Source organism: Molossus molossus, unplaced genomic scaffold, assembly GCF_014108415.1.
Source record: "Molossus molossus isolate mMolMol1 unplaced genomic scaffold, mMolMol1.p scaffold_m16_p_12, whole genome shotgun sequence".
NCBI lineage: Eukaryota > Metazoa > Chordata > Mammalia > Chiroptera > Molossidae > Molossus > Molossus molossus.
The window spans coordinates 65198352-65219246 of record NW_023425347.1 but is presented as its reverse complement, the minus strand read 5'-3'; the positions used below and the strand labels follow the sequence as shown (position 1 = coordinate 65219246).

Genomic DNA, 20895 nt, shown 5'->3' with positions numbered 1-20895 from the left:
GGAGGCAACCAGTCAATGTTTCTCTATCACTTCGATGTTTCTCTCTGTCTCTGTCTCGGTCTCTCTCTCTCTCTCCCTCCCTCCTCTCTCCCTCCTACTCTATCTAATGATAAATAGAAAAATATCCTCAGGTGAGGAATGGAAAAAAAAAAGAACTAGAGTGGTGGAGTTGGTAGGTTTGCCCAGGCCATAGAGTCTGGGAGGATGCAGGGTTAGTGGCCCAAAATCATTGCTGAATTTTTTGCTACATATGCTTAAAAATGCAGAGGAATGCAAAACTTCAGGGTTTAGATGTAGGTTCTCTGGTCTTTGAGCATATCCAGGTGAACAAAACTCCCAAGATGCAGTGCAGAATTTACAGAGCTCATGGGCAGATTAACCCACACATGAACTCTCCCTGCTATATTGAGATGATCCTTACTGAAAAAGAGAAGATTGTTCTTAAACCAGAAGAGGAAGTCACATGGAAGAAAAATATATTCCAGCCCGGCCTGGTGTAGCTCAGTGGTTGAGCATCGACCCATGCACCAAGAGGTCACCGGTTCGATTCCTGGTCAGGGCACATGCCCAGGTTGTGGGCCCAATCCCCAGTGGGGGGCATGCAGGAGGCGGCCAGTTGATGTTCTCTCTCATCAGTGTTTCTCTCTCTCTCTCTCTCCCTTCCTTTCTCTCTAAAAAACAATCAATAAAGAAAAAAATATTTAAAAACAAAAATATATCCCAGAAGAAACTGAAGAAACAATAACTATGGCCCAGGAGTAAATTCAGCATAAAATAAATGCTAATAAAAGTAAAAGTAGAGAGCCCTGGCCAGGTGGCTCAGTTGGTTGGAGCATCATCCTGTGTATCAAAAGTTAAAGTAAGAAAAAAAAAAGGAAGCGAAGTTTAGTTTACTGCCATATCACCCTGAATGTGCCCAATCTTGTCTGAAAGTGAAATTTGCCTCTGTTTTATTCTATTCAAGTCAGTAAGAATTTATTTAGTGTTAAGCATATAATAGATACTCTACTAGGTCTTGGAAATACAAAGATGAATTACCTCAATAGAAAAGATTCATTAGCTTTACAGAAAAATTTCTGGGCATGAATGATTTGATGCCTATCTCCACCAGATAGGCAGAAACGAAGTATTAGTGAGCAACTGCTATGTCCCAGGCTCTTTACACATGAGAATAAAAAATAATACTTAAAACATTTTAGAAATTATTATAGATTAACAAAATAATGTTGCTATGTGATGAGGGGTTGGATTTATAAGGTGGATTAAGATAACTAATTTTTTTCCTAGCTTGTGGTCACTGGGATGAGAAACCATCCTATGAATTTGCCAGTGCAACTTGCTGCAAGCGCCTGTGTATTTAACTTAACCAAGCAGGATCTTGCTGTAGGAATGCCTGTCCGACTCCTTGCTGATGTGACCCATTTGCTGCTGAAAGCTATGGAACATTTTCCTAATCACCAGCAGGTAAGCATATGGGAATCTGCATTCAAATAGTCCTTTTAGTGTCTCCTACCCATCTCCTACCTCCATATAGTTCAATTTGGTAGACCAAGGCTGGAAATTCAAATGACTTTGGAAGCTGTTAAGTAATACATTTGTGGTATGATTGAGTGTAGGACAACAAAGCTGTAGAAAACTAAAGTGCACATTACCTACCTAAACAGGATTTTTTTTTTTATTCTCACCTGAGGACATTTTTCCATTTTTGTTCAGATAGAATGGGAGGGAGAGAGAGGAACAGAGAGAGAGAGAGAGAGAGAGAGGGAGAGAGAGGGAGAGAGAGAGAGAGAGAGAAACATTGATGTGAAAGGGACACATCGAGTGGCTGCCTCCTTCACGACCCCAACCAGGACCAGGGACAAATCGCTACCGAGGTACGTGCCTTTGACCAGAATTAAACCCGTGACTCATTGGTCTGCGGGCCAACGCTCTAACTGCTGAGCCAAACCGGCCAGGGCATCTGTCTAAACAAGATTTAAATCCAAATGTTGAGGGAAATAGTGCAAGCTATATAAAACTCATCTTCAACCTAGATCTTGAGTCTGATAATTTCAGCAAACAGGCATAATACTATCAAGTACTGGGATACAGAAATGAATAAGACATAGATTTTCTTTTTCTAGCAGGATGGTAGACTATAAAACCTAACCAGATAAAAACTCAAAATACAGCTTAAATTATATATATATTTAAATCCTCATCTGAGGGTATGTTTTTATTGATATTTTTTTGGGGGGGAGAGAGGAGGGGAGAGAGATAGGGAGAAACATTGATATGAGAGAGAAGCATTGATTGGTTGCCTCCTGTACTTGCCCCGACCAGGAATCAAACCTGCAACCTTTTGGTGTATGGGACAATGCTCCAGCCACCTGGCCAGGGCTTAAATTATATTTTTTGACTCTTAAAATTTAGCAGGGAGTTGGCAAGTTAGTAAAAAGATATACTCAAGAGGTCCAAAACTAAGTAAAAACAGCAACCCAGATTGGCGAGTGGATCATTAAAGCCAGCTTCCCTCAAACTAGATGAACTTTAGGCATTTTCATGGCCTCTGGAAGCCCGGGGGACAGAAGACAAAACATTACCCACCCAAAGTCTACCAGAACAGAGGGAAATTAGCTGGAATTATTCTATTTATTATCCTATTTCTCATCTAATGGAAAAGAAAAAAATATGTGCTGGTAAACATATGGGTCCAGTGGAAGTCATTCTTTCAACAGTAGGGGACTAGAATAAAGGTAGTAAGAAATAAGTAGTGTTTCATCAGTCTTCTTCCTTTTTTTTTTTTAAAGTATAGAGGCTACTCCTGTTTAAAAAAATAACAAAGCACTATTTTATTCAGGATTTTTTTTTTTCTCCCTTTGGTTTTTTAGTTACAGAAGAATTGCCTCCTTTCACTTTGCAGTGACCGGATTCTTCAAGATGTTCCATTTAACAGGCAAGTGATAGTCCTAGAACTCAAAATGGGACAAAACAGAATTTTAGAAATCTGTCTTGGGTAATTTCTTACCAGTTAGGATATCCCTGGTGTACGATTAATCAAGTGGATGGGATTATATGTTGCCTTATAGAATGCTCAATCTATTTTCTATAGTTTAGTGCCTTGATATTCATGATAGTACATTGGCCCCTGTTTTCAGAGTCCCTTGCTGAAGAATTTATATTGATTATAGTTTTTAAAGTGTCCACACAATAATGTAGGCTAAAGAAATTGAGGAATAGAGAGAGTCAGTATCTTGTCCATGGTTTTGTGAGTAGTAACTGCCAGGCTAGAAGTATTCTAGTTCTAGGTCCAGTGTTCTTTCTCTATGTCATATCTCTTATTATTAGTTATTTGATATTGAATTATAGAAGAAACTTTTAAGCAGAGGTTAAAGGAAGACTGGTTTCTAGTAAGTGAAAAGGGTTCTTTTGTTTTCTAAGATGTTATGATTTGGAAGCTAAAAAGGTGATTTATTTTTTCATTTTACTATTTTAAAATATAATTTCTTAATCATGATATTTTGAAAAAGAAACTTATATTTTATTATTTAATGAAAAGTATATTTCTTTTTTTTTATCTTTATTGTTGAATGTATTACAGATGTTCCTCATTTTTACCCCATTGACCGCCTCCTCCCCACTCCTGCCCCGCTCCTTCCCTTTCCCACACTGTTGTCTGTGTCCATTGGTTATGCATATAAGTTCTTTGGTTTATTTCTTCCCACTCCCCCAACCCCCTTCCCTTTGAGGTTTGTCAGTCTAGCAACCAATTGGTACTTCTTAATCCCTTCACCTTTTTTACCCATTCCCCCAACCCCCCTCTCATCTGGCAACCAACAAAATGTTCTCTGTATCTATGAGAATGTTTCTGTTCTGCCTGTTCATTTTGTTTGTAGATTGCATTGTTGCTAGATACATATTCATTGCCATTTTGTTTGATCATATATTTTATCTTTTCCTTCAAAGAGACCCTTCAACATTTCATATAACTTTTTGGTGGTGATGAACTACTTTAACTTTTTCTTGTCTGGGAAATTCTTTATATGGCCATCAGTTCTGAATGACAGCTTTGCAGGATAGAGTAATCTTGGTTGTAGGTTCTTGCTTTTCATCACTCTGAATATTTCTTGCCACTCCCTTCTGGCCTGCAAAGTTCCTTTTGAGAAATCAGCTGACAATCTTATGGGAACTCCCTTGTAGGTAACTAACTGCTTTTCTCTTGCTGCCTTTAAGATTCTCTCTTTGTCTTGAACATTTTGCATTTTGATGATGATGTGTCTTGGTGTGGGCCTCTTGGGGTTCATCTTGTTTGGGACTCTCTGTGCTTCCTGGATTTGTATGTCTGTTTCCTTCACCATGTTAGGGAAGTTTTCTGCGATTATTGTTTCAAATAGGTTTTTGATTTCTTGTTCTCTCTCTTCTCCTTCTGGCACCCCCAAGATGCGAATGTTGGCATGCTTGAAGTTGTCCCAGAGGCTCCTTACACTATCCTCATTTTTTGGGGTTCTTTTTTCTTTTTGCTTCCTTATATTCCAAATTGATGGTTTGCTTCTTGGTTTTACCTACTCTACTATTGAATCTGTGTAAATTATTCTTTATTTCAGTTAGTGCCTCTTTCATTTCTGACTGTGCATCCTTCATTTCTGACTGGTCCTATTTTATGCTCTTGAGGCCCTAACTAAGTTCTCTGAGGTTCTCACTAAGTTCACTGAGCATCCTTATAAGCAGTATTTTGAACTCAGCATCTGTTAGGTTGCTTATCTCCATTTCGCTTAGTTCTTTTCCTGGGGTTTTGTTCTGTTCTTTCATTTGGGACCTGTTTCTTTGTTTCCTCATTTTGGCTGCCTCCCTGTGTTTGTTTCTGTGTATTACTTAACGAGAGGTTTGGGGCTAGCTGAGACCAGATGCTGTTTGTTTGAAAGAATTTAGGAAAACCTGAAGCAGGATCCAAAGACAGGCCAATCCTATGGTTAAGCAACTGGCAACAGCTTGGGTGGGCCTGAAAGTTGGGTGGGGCGGGGCCTCAGGGAGTCACCAGGGCAGGGTAACCAGTGTGAGCCAGGTTGCTGGAGTCCCAGATATGGCGGCAGACAGGGAAGGGCTCACCAAAGGAACAAAGGCCTCTGACAGCACGTCTGTCCCAGAGAAAGCCCCCTCTCCAGCCCTCGCTCCAATGCCAAACAGCTCAGTTCTTCCCTATAGGTCTCTGGTGCCCCTCGAGCTGCCTCCCCTCTAAATTTAGAGGGAGTGAGTCTGATAAGTCCGTGCACGGGCCCTTTAAGGAGCTACCTGGGGCTCCAGCTGCCTTGACCTCCCTGAGCCTCAGTTCCCACTGTTTTTTCCAGCCAGAAGTTATGGGGACTTCTCTTCCTGGCACTGGCGCCTGGTGTGGGACAGGAACCCGTCAGTCCTCAGGGAGGACCTTCCCAGCTGAGGGTTTTTTATCCGCCACACGTGGTTTTGGGACCAGCCCGTCCACATCCGCCCCTCCTACCAGTCTCGGTGTGGCTGCTTCTTTAATTCCGTAGTTGTAGGACTTCCATTCAGCTTGATTTCAGGTGGTTTTGAATGATGGTTGTTCTGTAGTTTAGTTGTAACTTTGATGTGGTTGTGGGAGGACACGATGCCTCGTTTACCTACGCCGCCATCTTGACCAGAAGTCGAAAAGTATTATTTCTTAACCAGCAATTTTACTGTGGTTTACTTTAATTTTGTTAACAGTACACTGTTATCAGGCATTGCTGAGGAATGAAGTGTTCCATTTACTATTTAAAATAAATAGTTTGGATAAAATATAACTATATATATATCATATAGATTACTAGTTTCATTTGATAGCCAATGTACTCTACTAGAATTGAGCTTCTTTGTGGTCAGAGATTATGATTGATTAATCTTTTTGTTGCTAGTGCTTTAAAGAATTCCTGTTAGTAATGGCGTTTGAGATAATAAAGATAACTAACATGTATGAAGCACTGATATTACAAGGTACTGTGCTGTGTTTTACATATGCTTATTCAGTCCTTACAACAGTCCTGTGAAATTGTTATTCTTGTCTTCATTTTACAGATGAGGAAACGGAGGAACAAAGAGGGTTAGTAACTTGTTCAAGGTGATAAGATAGCAAGTACCAGAATTTAGATTTAAATCCAGACTAACTCAGAGCCTTTACTTTTTACACTGTGCTATATTGCCTTGAAGATGAAGGTGGTTGAGTTGATTTTTTTATGTTTTGGGAACTGAACAAATAAAGGCACAGAGGAAGTTAATAATAACAGTAGTAAAAAATAACCTTTATCAAAAGCTTAGTGTGTGCAAAGTTCTGTACTAAATCTTTAGCTTGATATGTGATATCATTTCATCCTCATGACAATTGTATGGAATAGATCTTATTATTTTACAGATGAGAATATTGAAGTTAAGGGAGATTAAGGAACTAGCTCAGGGTCCCAAAGTTAGTAAGTGGTGGAAGGTGATATTTGAGTCCAGGCTGACTCCAAAGATGATGATTTTTGTTTGTTTGTTTTGTTTTTTGTTAATCCTCACCCAAGGATATTTTTTCCCTTGATTTTTAGAGAGTAGAAGAGAGGGAGAGAGGAGGAGAGAGAGAGAGAAACATCGATGTGAGAGAAACATCAGTTAGTTGCCTTCTGCCTGCATTCCGAGCAGGGCTAGGGATCAAACCTGCAACCCAGGTACATACCTTTGACCAGGAATCAAACCTGAGACCCTTTGGTGCCCAGGTGGATGCTCTGTCTGCTGAGCCGCACTAGCCAGGGCAGTTTATGATGGTTTTAATGACTTGACTGCATTGCCTCACATGATAAAATAATTAATTTTATTATAATCATTGACACTAGGTAGAAGTAGTATTTAAATCCAAAAATCCAAAGAACTTCAGAATCTGTGCTCTTAACTACCAGGGTGTATTACTTCATGATTTTGGGTATGTTTGGGGGACTAATGAGCAGCCCACTTTGCAGTAAAAATAGGGTAGACCAGAAAAAAGAAGATTTGAATGTACAGGTCCATTACTAGAGTCCTAAAATATTGAGTACAGGAGTGACATCATACCTAATTTCTATGACAGATTTATTTATTACCAATGTGTAGGCACAAATTGAAGGGAAAGCAATGGAGGCAGAGGCTCATTAGGAATCTACTACAGAAAGATATATGTACCATTATGTTCGTTGCAGCATTACTAGTAATAGCAAGATATGGAAGCAACCTAGATATCTCTCAGTAGATGACTAGATAAAGAAGATGTGGTATACATCTATATCTATCTGTCTGTCTGTCTATATCCACATCTGTACATCTATATATCTATATCTGTCTATCTATCTACCTACCTACCTATTTATTGGGATATTATTTAAAATTATAAAGAATGAGCCCTGGCCCAGCCGTTGTGGCTCATTGGTTGAGCATCGACCCATGCACCAAGAGGTTACCGATTTGATTCCTGATCAGGGCACATACCCAGGTTGTGGGCCCAACCCCCAGTGGGGGGCATGCAGGAGGCAGCCAGTCGATGTTCTCTCTCATCGATGTTTCTAGCTCTCTCTCTCTCCCTTCCTCTCTCTCTAAAATCAATAAAGAAAAAAAATTTCAAAAAAAAAAAAGAGTGAGCCCTGGCTGGTTTGGCTCAGTGATTGGAGCATTGGCCTGCGGACCCGGGTTTGGTTCCTGCTAGGGGGACCCCCAAAAATAAATAAATAAATAAAAATAAAGGGTGAAACCTTGCCATTTGTGACAATATGGATGGACATAGAGGGTATTATGCTAAGTGAAATAAATCAGACAAAGACATATACCATGTGATTTCACTTATGTGTGGAACCTAAAGAACAAAATAAATGAACAGACAACACAGAAAGAGACTCACAGATACAGAGAAAAAACTGAGGGTTGCCAGATGGGAGGGGTTTTGGGGAGCTAGGTGAAAAAGGGAAGGGATAAAGGAGTACAAATTGATGGTTACAAAATAGTCATGGGGGTGTAAAGTACAGCATAGGGAATATAGTTAATAATACTGTAATAAGTATGTATGGTGCCAGGTGGGTACTAGAATTGTTGGAAGGATCACTTTGTAAATTATATAAATGTCTAACCATTATGCTGTACACCTGAAACTAATATAAAATAATATTGAATGTCAAGTGTAATTGAAATACGATATAACATTTATAAAAAAGTTTAAATTTTATTTATTTTAGTATGTTTTTATTGATTTTTTAGAGAGAGAAGAAGGGAGAGAGAGATCGAAACATCGATGTGAGAGAGATACATTGATCGGCTGCCTCCCGCACAGCCCCCACTGGGGATCAAGCCCACATCTGGGCATGTACCCTGACCGGGAATCGAACCAAGACCTCTCAGTTAATGGGACGATGCTTAATTCACTGAGCCACATCAGCCAGGCAAGAAAATAATTTTTAAAAAGAGAATGGAATCTTGCCATTTGTGACAATATGGATGGACCTAGTTGGTATTATGCTTAGTAAAGTAAGTCAGACAGAAAAAGATGAATACCATATACTTTCACTTATATGTGGAATTTAAAAAATACAAAATGAATGAATAAACTAAACAAAAAAGAAACAGACCCATAGATATAGAGACCAAGCTGATAATTGCCAAAGGAAAGGGAGTGAAGGGTGGGAATTTAAAAAATTGTTTTTTAAATGTTGGCGGACTGATTCTATCAAGGCATACCTCATTTTCCACCTCTGTAGCTGACCTGTCCCCAGAGCTGGGGTCCTAAAGGTATAGCCCTGTGATATTTGCTATCACCAACCCTGACTATGGTAAAGCATGAGGTATTTAGGGAGTCATAGACAGCTCTCTGGGATGCCTCAGTATACAACTACCTGGCAAATGCTATTTTAAAAATACAATAAAACCTACAACAATTGGTCACCATTAGAAGATTATATGATTATAGCAAACCACTCATCATTTTGAAAGCTGGCAAATAAAGGGAAGGAATCAAATATTTATCCTGTATTTCCTATAACAACTATATTACTAGACAATCAAATAGTAGATGTATTAAATTATTTGTATTTCAACTAATTGATGAAGAAAGAATGATAGGATAAGAATGTCAACACTTTATAATTCCTAATTAACTAATGGATATAAGCAATAAACACCAATGGCTACTAAAACCACAAAAAGAGCGACAACTAGACGTTATGTGCCTTCTGACAAGAGACTACAACACAATCTAGGAAGTAGTTTTGCCCCCCTAAAAATCAAATGTAAATCCGATTAAATGTCTAAATCAAACTACTAATTTATAGGAAATAAAGATGGTAGAAGAACATGTTAAATAGCACCACAGGGCAGAAATCAGAAAAATCCAGACTATAAGAATTTCTACAGGACAAAGAAACCAATTTCTTCATCAAATAAATGACAAGGGAATGGGAAGGGGAGGAAGGGAAATAAAGAAACCTGTAGCTTAAAAGGCATTTAAAAAACATGTCAATCTACCGTAATATGTGGGGCAGGGGATGGGGAGCATGATCAAAGATGGCCTTGAAAATAGAAAGGAGTTAACGATAAATTTGAAGGCCCTGGCCAGCATTGCTCAGTGGTTACAGCATTGGCCCACAGACCTAAGGGTCTCAGGTTTGATTCCCAGTCAAGGGCACATACCTGGGTTACAAGTTGATCCCTGGCCCTTATGGGGCACAAGCGGGATGCAACCCATCGATGTGTCTCTCTCACATAGATGTTTCTCTCCCCCCTCTCTCCCTTCCCTTCCATTCTCCAAAAAAAAAAAAAAAATCAATGGAAAAAATAACCTTGGTGAGGAATAAAATAATACTAATAATAAAATAAATTTGAAGGACGTTGCAGAGGAGTAATTTACTCAATGTAATCATTCAGCCAACATGTATTAAACAATGTTCATGTGTAAAGCATTGTATTGGGTTCTTGTCATAAAGGGCTAAATAGGATGTGGTCCCTTCTGTCAAGAAACTCACATACCAATGGGGTATTCAGGTGAGTCTACAGATAATCACAACTCTCTGATAGAATTATAAACAAGTGCTAAGGAGTAATGAGAAATCAATGATAAAACTTGTCGAGAAAGGCTGCTCAAAGGAAGTATTACTTGAGTTGAGTCTTGAAAGATAAAATTATGGGTAAGATAATCAGATATATTCCTTGATTTCTCTCCTTATTTCACATCCTACATTCAGTCCTTTGACAAAGCCAGCTCTATCTTCAAAATATACCCCTAATCTGGCCATTGTCTTGACTTCTATTTCTACCACTTGGATTAATCTAAAAGTGATTTCTCTCCTGAATGACTGTGGTCGCCTCTGAACTGTTCTCCATGCTTCTGTTCTAGCCCTCCTGAAGTTTATTCTAAATACAACTCATAGAATAATGTTATTTAAAACATAAATTGGTTCATTTCATATCTCTGCTCAGAATTCTTCCATGGCTTTTTATCTCATTCAGAGTAAAAGTTAATTCATACCTGGGACCTCCTTCTTCCTTCCTTCCTTCCTTCCTTCCTTCCTTCCTTCCTTCCTTCCTTCCTTCCTTCCTTCCTTCCTTCACTTCTCACCAGAGGATATTTTTCTATTGATTTTTTTTTAGATACAGTGGGAAGGAAGGAGGCAGAGAAAGAAGCATCGAAGTGAGAGAAACACATCAATTGGTTGCCTCCCACAGGACCCTTACTGGGACCAGGGATTGACCCACAAACTCGTAACTGTTTGGTCCAAGGGCCTACACTCTTAACTGCTGAGTCAAACAGGCTAGGGACTGAGACCTCATTTCTTAGTACTATTCTTTCCTTTGTTCTCTCTGCCCTGGCCTCACTGGCCTCCGTGGTATTTCTCAAAACCTCCAGGCACACTCTCACTTCAGGATCGTCGTGTTTCTCATTCCATCTGCCTGAAATACTAGATTTCCACATGGCTAGCTCTTACTTCCTCAAAAGTTTTAATGAGACCTTCCCTAGCTACCCTACATAAAATTTCAACATTTCATGTCCTCTCTTTCCCTGTTTTTCTTCTTCTTTTTTTTTGGTACGTGCCCCTAGCAGGAACCAAACCCGTGACTCTTTGGTCCGCAGGCCAATGCTCCAACCGCTGAGTCGAACCGGCCAGGGCTGTTTTTCTTCTTTATAGCATATGTCTATATTTAATCATATACTTTACTTATTTTCTAATTTATTATCTGTTTTTCCCCACTAGAGTGTAAGGCCTATGAGAGTAGGGATATTTTCATTTTATTCACTACTCTAACTCTAGCTCCAAGAACAATATCTGGTGCAAAGCAGAAGCTCAATAAATGTTTGTGAATTAAGGAATTTCTGTTGTGCTAGGTACTGTGAGGAACCCAGAAAATACTTAACTTATCATTACAGTATAGACATCACTACAGAATAACAATATGTTATAATTTTAGAATATGAATGCCCAATAGTTTTGACTCTTATTTCTTTACAAAGTGTTGTCAGAATTAATAATGAGGTACCGTCTCCAGAATACTAAGTATAATGATTATTCTCTATTAATTCAGAGGAATTATCACTTTTCACCTGGGACTCTGAAACTGTGCCTGGGCCTCCAGGATTCATTCATGAACTCATTTGTGTGTTTTTAGGTTTGAAGCAGCCAAGCTTGTTATGCAGTGGCTTTGCAACCATGAGGATCAAAACATGCAAAGGATGGCAGTTGCCATCATTTCTATCCTGGCTGCCAAGGTACCTGAATTCGTGTTTCTCCTAATAGTTATTATTTTCCCAAAATCTGTGAGCCACAAATGTTAGTAAGCCTCTCTCCAGCCTGCTTATTCAAGCTGCATTCAATATTGCAGAATTTAAGGTTGATCAGAGATTTTACTCTTACATTTAGAGTCTGTTACAGTGAATGATGTTAATTAAACTCACACTAATGGGTTCTTGGACATTTACTTTGCTTGCTTGCAGCTTTCTACAGAACAAACTGCACAGCTTGGTGCTGAGCTCTTCATCGTTAGGGTAAGTGTTATCTCCTCTATGCAGACAACTAGACAGTTTTTATTTTCATTGTTTTCAAGCAGTGTTGTGTACCTTCTGATGTTTTATATTTTAAAAACTTATTTTTGTTACTTCTAAATGAGGATATTTATTTCTTTTTATAGAGGCAGCTTTACTCCTTAACAGAGATAAAAAGAATCCTGAACTAAGAGTCAGATGATCTAGGATCTATTTGTAAACTCATTTTGTGAATTTAGACAAACTACCTGAACTGTTGGGGTGTACATAAGCCATAAGATCCTATCTAGTTCTAAAACTCTGTGATTTTGTTAAATTTATGAAGAAAATATAAAGACTATAATAGGCATAAGATTGTGCTAAAGCTAGATGATTTGAGGAAGAAGATAATTTAAATAGTTGACATATTTTTCTTGCTTACACAGTTGAAGAAATAACATAGTAAACAGTGAAAAGTTAAAAAGCTTTAAAGAGAGTAAATATGAACAGAATAAGAGGACTGGAGGCAAAAGTCCACTTTGGGGCTTCCTGTTATAATCTTGGCATGAGGTGTTTGAATAACCATAGTAGAAGGAAAAGTCAAGTGAAAGACTGCCTTTTTCTATTACTCACAAATTGTGTATGTAATGGCAAAGTAAGTCATACATTTGATAGGTAAGTAGAAAAGGATGCTGATATTACTATTTTTAGGGATGACATTTTAGTTATAAATATGGCTTTTTATTGTTCTATATGTGTTTCAGTAATTTTGGCTGGAAATATATTCAAATTTTTTTTTTTTTTATCCACACCCGAGGACATTTTTACATTTTTTGTTCAGATAGAGTGGAAGGGAGAGAGACAGAGAAACATCGACGTGAAAGGGACACATCAAGTGGTTGTCACCTGCACGACCCAACTAGAGCCAGGGACAAACTGCAACCGAGGTACGTGCCCTTAGTGGGAACCGAACCCCGGGACCGCAGGCCGATGCTCTAACTACTGAGCCAAACCATCCAGGGCTATATTCAAAGATTTTAAGGAAATAGTTCTCTCATATGCTTCGGGGGAAAATTAAGCTTAGTTTAAGCAGGAATTAGCAGAAAATAGTAGTAGTAGTAGTAGTAGTAGTAATGATGATAATAGCTAGCTTTTTTAAAAAAATCTTAATTTGCACCTGCAATTTACAAATGAGGAAACAAAGAATTGGCAAACAGTTAACCAGATGCAGAGATTTTATTTTAGCTCAGGAAACATGGTTCTACTGTTAAACGCTTAGCCACTATACTATTACTTTAAATAACTGCACATAAGTGTGTTTCTTAATTTTTTTTTTTCTTTATTGATTTTAGAGAGAGAGAGAAACATTGATGAGAGAGAACATCAATTAGCCATCTCCTGCATGCCCCACACTGGGGATCAGGTCCACAACCTGGGCATGTGCCCTGACCAGGAATCATACCAGCAACCTTTTGGTGCATGGGTCGATGCTCAATCACTGAGCCATTCCGGCTGGGCATGTATTTCTTAAAATTTTTTTTTCCTGAATTGTATGTATCTTTAAATAAGTGTTCATTAATGCATCTTTTTTTTTTTTTTTTTTAATCCTCACCAGAGGACATTTTTCCATTTTTGTTCAGAGAGGGAGGGAGGGAGGGAGAGAGAGAGAGACATCGATGTGAAAGGGACACATTGAGTGGCTGCCTCCTACACAACCCCAACCGGGGCCGGGGACAAACTGCAACCAAGGTACGTGCCCTTAGCGGGAACCGAACCCAGGTTTCTCTGGACCGCTGGCTGATGCTCTAACCGCTGAGCCAAACTGGCCAGGGCCATTAATGTATCTTTAAATAAGTGTTCATTAATGTTTTCTTGTATCTCTTAGCAGAGCTCTCTCTAACCCCCAAAAGTAGAATCTAAAAATGGAATTGTGGATGCCTTATGTAGGTCTTAAAACAGTTAACTTTCACACTTTAAATTTCTTAGGTTAAAGCTATGTTAGAGATAATATACAAGTGGAATTTCAAATTTAATACCTCTCAGACTGAATTTTCTCTCCTGAAAAATGGGAATAGCACTACAATTTAGGAAGTGTCTACAATTATAGGAAGTGTCTACAATTTAGGATATAATTTGCTGATGCTAAATAAATGTTTGCTTTATTTTCCCCTTCTCTCCTTCACATTTTTTATCCCAGGATCTGAAATGAATGTATGTTGTGACCAATTGGGTAAGATAGTTGGTCCCAAGCTTTAATAACTTTGCTTTTCATTTTATTTACAGGCAATTAGATTATAGGTACAATAAAAATAACATAGAAGTACTTATGAAGTTCTTATACTTTTCTCTTGTTGGAGGAATAGTCTGATCCAGGAAGCTGTTTGTTATACTTATAAAAACCTTTATAGAAAGTGTCTTAAGTCATAAGACTAAACATGGACTGTGTTTATTACCATTAATAATTATAATTATTCAATAATGAGAAATTAATTCTATTTTTCTTTCAGCAACTTCTTCAAATAGTGAAGCAGAAAACCAATCAAAATTCGGTGGACACTACTTTGAAATTTACTTTGAGTGCACTTTGGAACCTCACAGATGAATCTCCAACCACTTGTAGACACTTTATTGAAAACCAAGGGTTAGAACTCTTCATGAGGGTTCTAGAGGTTAGAATGGGAATTTAGCCTTCAGTTTTGACATTTACTGATTGATTTAATAATTTATTTTATTGGTTCTTTAGGTAGTTATAGGTTTCTCTTTGTTTTTACAGTCTTTTCCAACTGAGTCCTCCATTCAACAGAAAGTTCTAGGACTTTTGGTAAGATATAAGCATTTCCTGCTTAATTCAAAGCTGTAATTATTTTCTGTCTGAGGTAATATATTGAAGTTGCTACTCTATTTATAAATACTTAATGACATTAGAAAATATATACATTATAATTAAGTGAAGAAAGCAAGGTTGTGGGTTCAATCTCTGGTCAGGGCACATACAAGAATCAATCAGTGAATGCATAAATAAGTGAAACAACAAGTTGATGTTTCTATCTCTCCGCCTTCCTCTCTTTCTCTTAAATCAATAAATTAAAAAAAATTGTTTAAAGATTAGTAATGAATCTGAGTAATTTAATTATGATTTATCTTGATGTGATTTACTTTATGTTACCTGCATTTGGGATTCACTGAGCTTCTTGGATCTATATAGATTTATAGTTTGTCAGGTTTGAAATGTTATCAGGGATTGTTTCTTTTCTATTTATTTTTTTATGTTTTTATTGATTTTAGAGAGAGAGAACAAGGGAGAGAAAGAGAGAGAAAAACATTGATCAGCTACCTCCTGCATGCCCCCTACTGGGAATGGAGTCCAAAACCCAGGCTTACACCCTGACCAGGGATCAAACCTGCTACCTCTCTCTCGGTGCTCAGAATGACTCTCAACCAACTGAGCCACACTGGCCAGGGCCAAGGATTGTTTCTTCAAAAAGAATTTTTGCATCCTCCTCACTGCCCCTAACCTATTGGAGTATTTTGGAAAGTACAGTTTCTCATATATTAACTGCTTAAAATTGTCCCCACAGCTCATTGATGCTCTTTTAATACATATTTTTTAATGCTCAAAAATTTTCTACAGCCCTGGCCAGTTTGGCTCAGCGGTTAGAGCGTCTGCCTGTGGTCCGGAGAGACCCGGGTTCGGTTCCCGCTAAGGGCATGTACCTCGGTTGCAGTTTGTCCCCAGCCCTGGTTGGTCGTGCGGGTGGCAGCCACTCGATGTGTCCCTTTCACATCGATGTTTCCCTCTCTCTCTCTTCCTCTCTCTCCCTCCCACTCTGTCTGTACAAAAAAAAAAAAAAATTTTCTACAAATTTGCTGTCTTGGCCATTCTCTACTCGGATCTTTGTTTCCTCAAATCAGCAGAACTGCCAGATTCTCTTTAGGTTTTTTGTACATACACAGCAATCTGGAAACTGCTCCATTTGAATACCTTCTCTCAGAGATCACATTTCTGTATAGCCTGTTGTCTACTGCTGGAAAACAGTTCTCATATGTTTTGTCTGATTTTCTAGTAACTTGCTTATGGCAGGAAAGAATAGCCATAATTGTTTTGAAAATCTCTTTTGTTCTATTCCAAAGCTTTCCTTTTTTTATTTTAAATAATAGTCTTTGCATTTTCTTTTTTTTTAATCCTCACCCAAGGAGATATATATATAATTTTTTTTTTTTTTGCATTTATCTTCAGATAGAGTGGGAGGGAGAGAGGGAAGAAGGGAGAGAGAGAGAAACATCGTCGTGAAAGAGGCACATCAATTGGTTGCCACCTGCACAACCCCAACTGGGGCTAGGGACGAACCGCAACCAAGGTACGTGCCCTTAGTGGGAAACAAACCCAGGACTCCCCAGTCCACGGGCCGATGCTCTAACCGCTGAGCAAAACCAATCATGGCTAGTCTTTGCATTTTCTTGTGTGTATGTGTGTTTCTAATTTGTTGTTGTTTTATCAGTAACTATCTTTTAGTTGTATTATGAGCAATTCTTGGGAGAGGTCTAATCCATTATTATGTTTGATGATTCTCACTAATTATGGATTGTTTTAATTGTGAATTGTAATTTAGCATTTTGATACATCATCTTCTGTGGCTCTGAGCTAAAGTTGTGTCCTTCTCAGAGGGTCTTTGGAGGAGAAGGACTACTTTTTATTTTTTATTTCTTAGTTTAAAAAAGGCATATATCTCTTTCTTTTTTTGTCACTATAAAAATGATACATGTGCCCAGCCGGTGTTGCTCAGTGGTTGAGCGTCAACCCATGCACCAAGAGGTCGCTGGTTCGATTCCCAGTCAGGGCACATGCCCAGGTTGTAGGCCCAATCCACAGTGGGGGCATACAGGAGGCGGCCAATCGATGTTCTCTTCCACTGATGTTTCTATCTCTCTCTCTCTCTTCCTTCCTCTCTCTCTCAAATCAATAAAGAAAGAAAAATGATACGTGCTATGTAAAAAGTTATAAATAGGGAAGAGTGTAAAATATAAATGTGAATGTCTTTTCTTGTTTGAATATGTGACATTAAGAGGGGCATAGAAGACACTGATTGATCATTGATACTGACGGAAAAAGGCAAGATTATACACATTCATGTAATGAGTTTAGTTAAATTTGTCTCTTCTACCCTCACTCTTTTCCATGGTTGGAGAAGAAAACTTGTTAATCATTACAGAGAATACATGTGGATATGATGTCTTTCTTTCATTATCATTTATTATAGAATGACTTATGTTTGGAAGTGAATAGTCTCTTAACAATGAAAAGGTCAAGGTTTTTGGTTCCTAAAAAATGGAATCAGCCCTGGCTGGTGTGGTTCAGTAGTTGGAGTATTGCCTGCCCCCCCCCCTCCCCCAACACACACACAGAAGGGTCACAGGTTTCTAGTCAAGGACTCAAGGGCATGTACTTGGGTTGCAGGTTCAACCCCTGGCCCCAGTCAGGGCACGTGTGGGAGGCAACCAGTCAATGTTTCTCTTTCTCCCCACCCCGCTCCCTTCCTTCCATTCTCTGTAAAAATCAATGGAAAAATATCCTGGAGTGAGGATTAACAAACAAACAAAAAAACAAATGGAATCAATGGTTAGGAAAATAATTATGATTTTATAGTAGATCAAATGAAATTTTAAGAATGAGGATTAACCCTGCTGGGTGGCTCAGTTGGTTGGAGTGTCGTCCCATACACCAGAAAGGTTGTGTGGAGAAAACTCTCCCTTCCTCTCCCTCTCTTTCAAATCAATTTTTTAAAAAAATCCTCAGGTGAGGATTAAAAAAAAGAATAAGGATTAGCCCTCGTAGGGTAGCTCAGTTAGTTAGAGCATTGACCCAGTACACCAAGGTTGTGGATTCTATCCCTGGTCAGGGCACATACAAGAATCAACCAATGGATACATAAATAAGTGGAACAACAAACCAATGTTTCTCTCTCTCTCTCTCCCCTTCTCCCTTCTTCTCTAAAATTCAATAAATTTTATTTTATTTTTTAATGAATTTTTAAATTTATTTTTTGTTAATAAAATTCAATAAATTTTTAAAAAATAAGAATTATCCTTAAAAAAAAAAAAAGAATTAGGATTACTCTTCAGAGTAGTGAGATGAATTAGAAACCCCTCAGTGGTTTCCCATGTGAACGGAAATCTTCCTTATGTACTACCAAGGGAAGCCATTATACCCCAAGTCTAGATATAATACCTTCTCTAGCCAGCAGGCAAACTTTGGTACTCAATGGGGGGGTCTAAAGCTATGCAATTTTTAAGACAGAAGATTGCTGTTTTTCTCAAACGAATGGATGCTTTTTTGTCTTCATCTTACTTAGGCTCTCCACCAGTATTCAGAATTGCTGATCCCTTCACTCTTTTGATATACCCACCCCTCTCTGCTTTCTAGGTACCAGACTTTCCTGGTTTTCCGCCTACCTCTCTTGCTATTGTTTCTCTAAACCACACAGATGGTATAATTTGAGCCACAGCCTTGCATGAGGGCAGGCCCCTGGTTATAAATAATAAGGAAAGACTTTTCCTTTTAGGCCAGAGAGTAGATTACAATAGGTTTATTTTTCATGTATCTATGTCAGTCCACTCTTTTATTGAGGTGTAACACTTTGAAAGTCCTTCCTTTGTATGTGAAGTCTTAGTTCCAATAGTTAGTCTCTACTTTCTGCCTTTGCATAGCTATTGAAACCCATTTCTCTGCCCCTGAAGGTTGGTGATAGCTCCAGTTTGGTTCTGTTCACTTTTTACCCCAGCAAGTAAAGTTACATATTTAAAGGTTGTTAGCTATTTTTCAGCCATTGCTTCCAGATATTTTATATCAGGACATTTTTAGGTCATCTATTTTGACATTTTGACTGAAAAGGCACTCACTACTGTTTATTTGTTATTTTGTTTGGAGAAGAGAGAAAAAATTACCCATAATTCCATTGTGCTAATATAGCAACAGTCTTCACCTATTGTCCATTTGCAGATACATGTCTAAATCCTTGAAATCTCTGTTATTTCTTAGAATACAAAGGGTCATTAGGCATTTACTATACTTATTGCTTTAAATTTTATATCTTTTTTTTTGCAGAACAATATAGCTGAAGTACAAGAATTGCATTCTGAATTAATGTGGAAGGATTTTATAGACCACATCAGTAGCCTCCTACATAGTGTTGAAGTGGAAGTCAGTTACTTTGCAGCAGGAATTATTGCCCATTTAATATCTAGAGGTGAACAAGCTTGGACATTGAGCCATAGCCAGAGGAATTCTCTTCTGGATGATCTGGTAGGATTATTTGGTGTTTTCTGGAAGCATACAAACAATATTCATAGTGGTTAAACTGTCAAAGCCTCACAATGCAATAATGCAGTGCTAAAAAAAAATATTGTAATCCTTTCTTGTGTGTTTTGTGTCTTGCAGCATTCAGCTATTTTGAAATGGCCAACTCCAGAGTGTGAGATGGTAGCATACAGGTAATTAACAAGTAATTAATATTAAAACAGTAACCTTTTTGCTTGCCTAGAGGTCCTACTAGATGCATAATTCCTACTAGCTATATAATTTTTCTCCAAGCCATTTATCTTCCTGCTGGCTTTAAAAGAAGCTAAGTATTTTTACTTTTCTGTTACCTCTCATTCATCAGTCCTTCCTTCATTCTACATTTATTGAAGACAAGTGCCAGGGGCTTGTTCTATGCTCTTGAAATCCAAAGAGGAGTAAGTTATGGTACTTACACACAGGAACCTTACAGCATAGTAAGGGAGACCAATGTGAGTCAGATATAATTCACTATTATGCTAGGTTTGTGCATAGAAAGCTATAAAATTAAAGATGAGAGTACTTAAATCTGCATTGGAAAATGGTTAAAGGCTTCCGGGGGAAGTAGATTATGAGCTGAGTTTTCTGTTTTGTTTTGTTTTTTTACTTTTTATTAAAAATTTTTATTGACTTTAAAGAGAGAGAGAAAGGGAGAGGGAGAGAGAGATAGAAACTTTGCTGAGAGAGAACATCGATTGGCTGCCTCCTGCATGCCCCACACTGGGGATTTGGCCTACAATCTGGGCATGTGTTCTGACCAGGAATCGAACCGGCGACCTCTTGGTGCATGGGTCCATTCTCAACCACTGAGCCACACTGGCCGGGCTGTTTTTTTTACTGTTTTTGAAATATGTTTTTATTGATTTTTTAAAGAGAGAGGGAGAGAGAGCTAGCAGCATCGATGTGAGAGGGAAACATCAATTGGCTGCCTCCTGCACGCCCCCTACTGGGGATCGAGCCCACAACTCAGGCATATGCCCTGACCAGGAATCGAACCTGACCTCTCAGTCCGTGGGATGATGCTCAATCCTCTGAGTCACACCAGCAGGGCTATGAGCTGAGTTTTGAGAGATAATTAAGTGGGGGCAGAAGATTTTAGGAACAGAAAACAGCATATTAACACAAGAAGGTGCAAAACAAGATGACACATTGAGAGAACTAGAAGTAATGCCAGGTTAGTTTAGGGAAGCAGTTTGTAATAATTTATTAAAATGCAGACTCGATGCCTAACTCTATTTATGACAGTTAGGTGACTTGATAGCTAGTTACTAATTACTTGAAGTATTCCAGATTGCTGCATAAATAGTATTATTACAACTTGTTTTTGTTATCTACTTCATAAATGCTGTTGCTGCCAACATTTTTTTATCACCCCAACTTATGTTCTATGCATTTTGGAACAGAAAGCCAATAGAAATAGAAAGGCTAATTCTAGACCTCCTTCATGGTGTCCAACCAGTTAATTATCAACTAACTTCTTCTTTTCTAGGTTTTCCAGCCAAGGTCTGCTATTCTTAAATGTGCATCTTCAAGATCAAAAAAGTACTTCTGAAAAAAAAATATTTCTGTGTTGGTACCTTGTTCTAGTCAC

General features: G+C 38.3%; 1 protein-coding gene across 7 annotated transcripts in view; it reads left to right on the top strand.

Moving 5' to 3' along the window:
• The window catches only part of ZYG11B (zyg-11 family member B, cell cycle regulator), a 101601-nt gene that overhangs the window by 54963 nt on the left and 25743 nt on the right, over positions 1 to 20895 (top strand). For 4 of the 7 annotated variants that reach the window (XM_036256209.1, XM_036256216.1, XM_036256210.1 and 1 more), the window contains 8 exons: positions 1288 to 1464; positions 2871 to 2935; positions 11620 to 11719; positions 11945 to 11995; positions 14479 to 14640; positions 14745 to 14792; positions 19074 to 19271; positions 19407 to 19459. In XM_036256209.1, coding sequence (XP_036112102.1) covers positions 1288 to 1464; positions 2871 to 2935; positions 11620 to 11719; positions 11945 to 11995; positions 14479 to 14640; positions 14745 to 14792; positions 19074 to 19271; positions 19407 to 19459 — 854 coding nt within the window. Of the gene's footprint in view, positions 1 to 1287; positions 1465 to 2870; positions 2936 to 11619; positions 11720 to 11944; positions 11996 to 14478; positions 14641 to 14744; positions 14793 to 19073; positions 19272 to 19406; positions 19460 to 20793; positions 20847 to 20895 lie in introns of all 7 variants that reach the window. The other 3 variants (XM_036256211.1, XM_036256212.1, XM_036256215.1) reach the window with 2 other exon arrangements.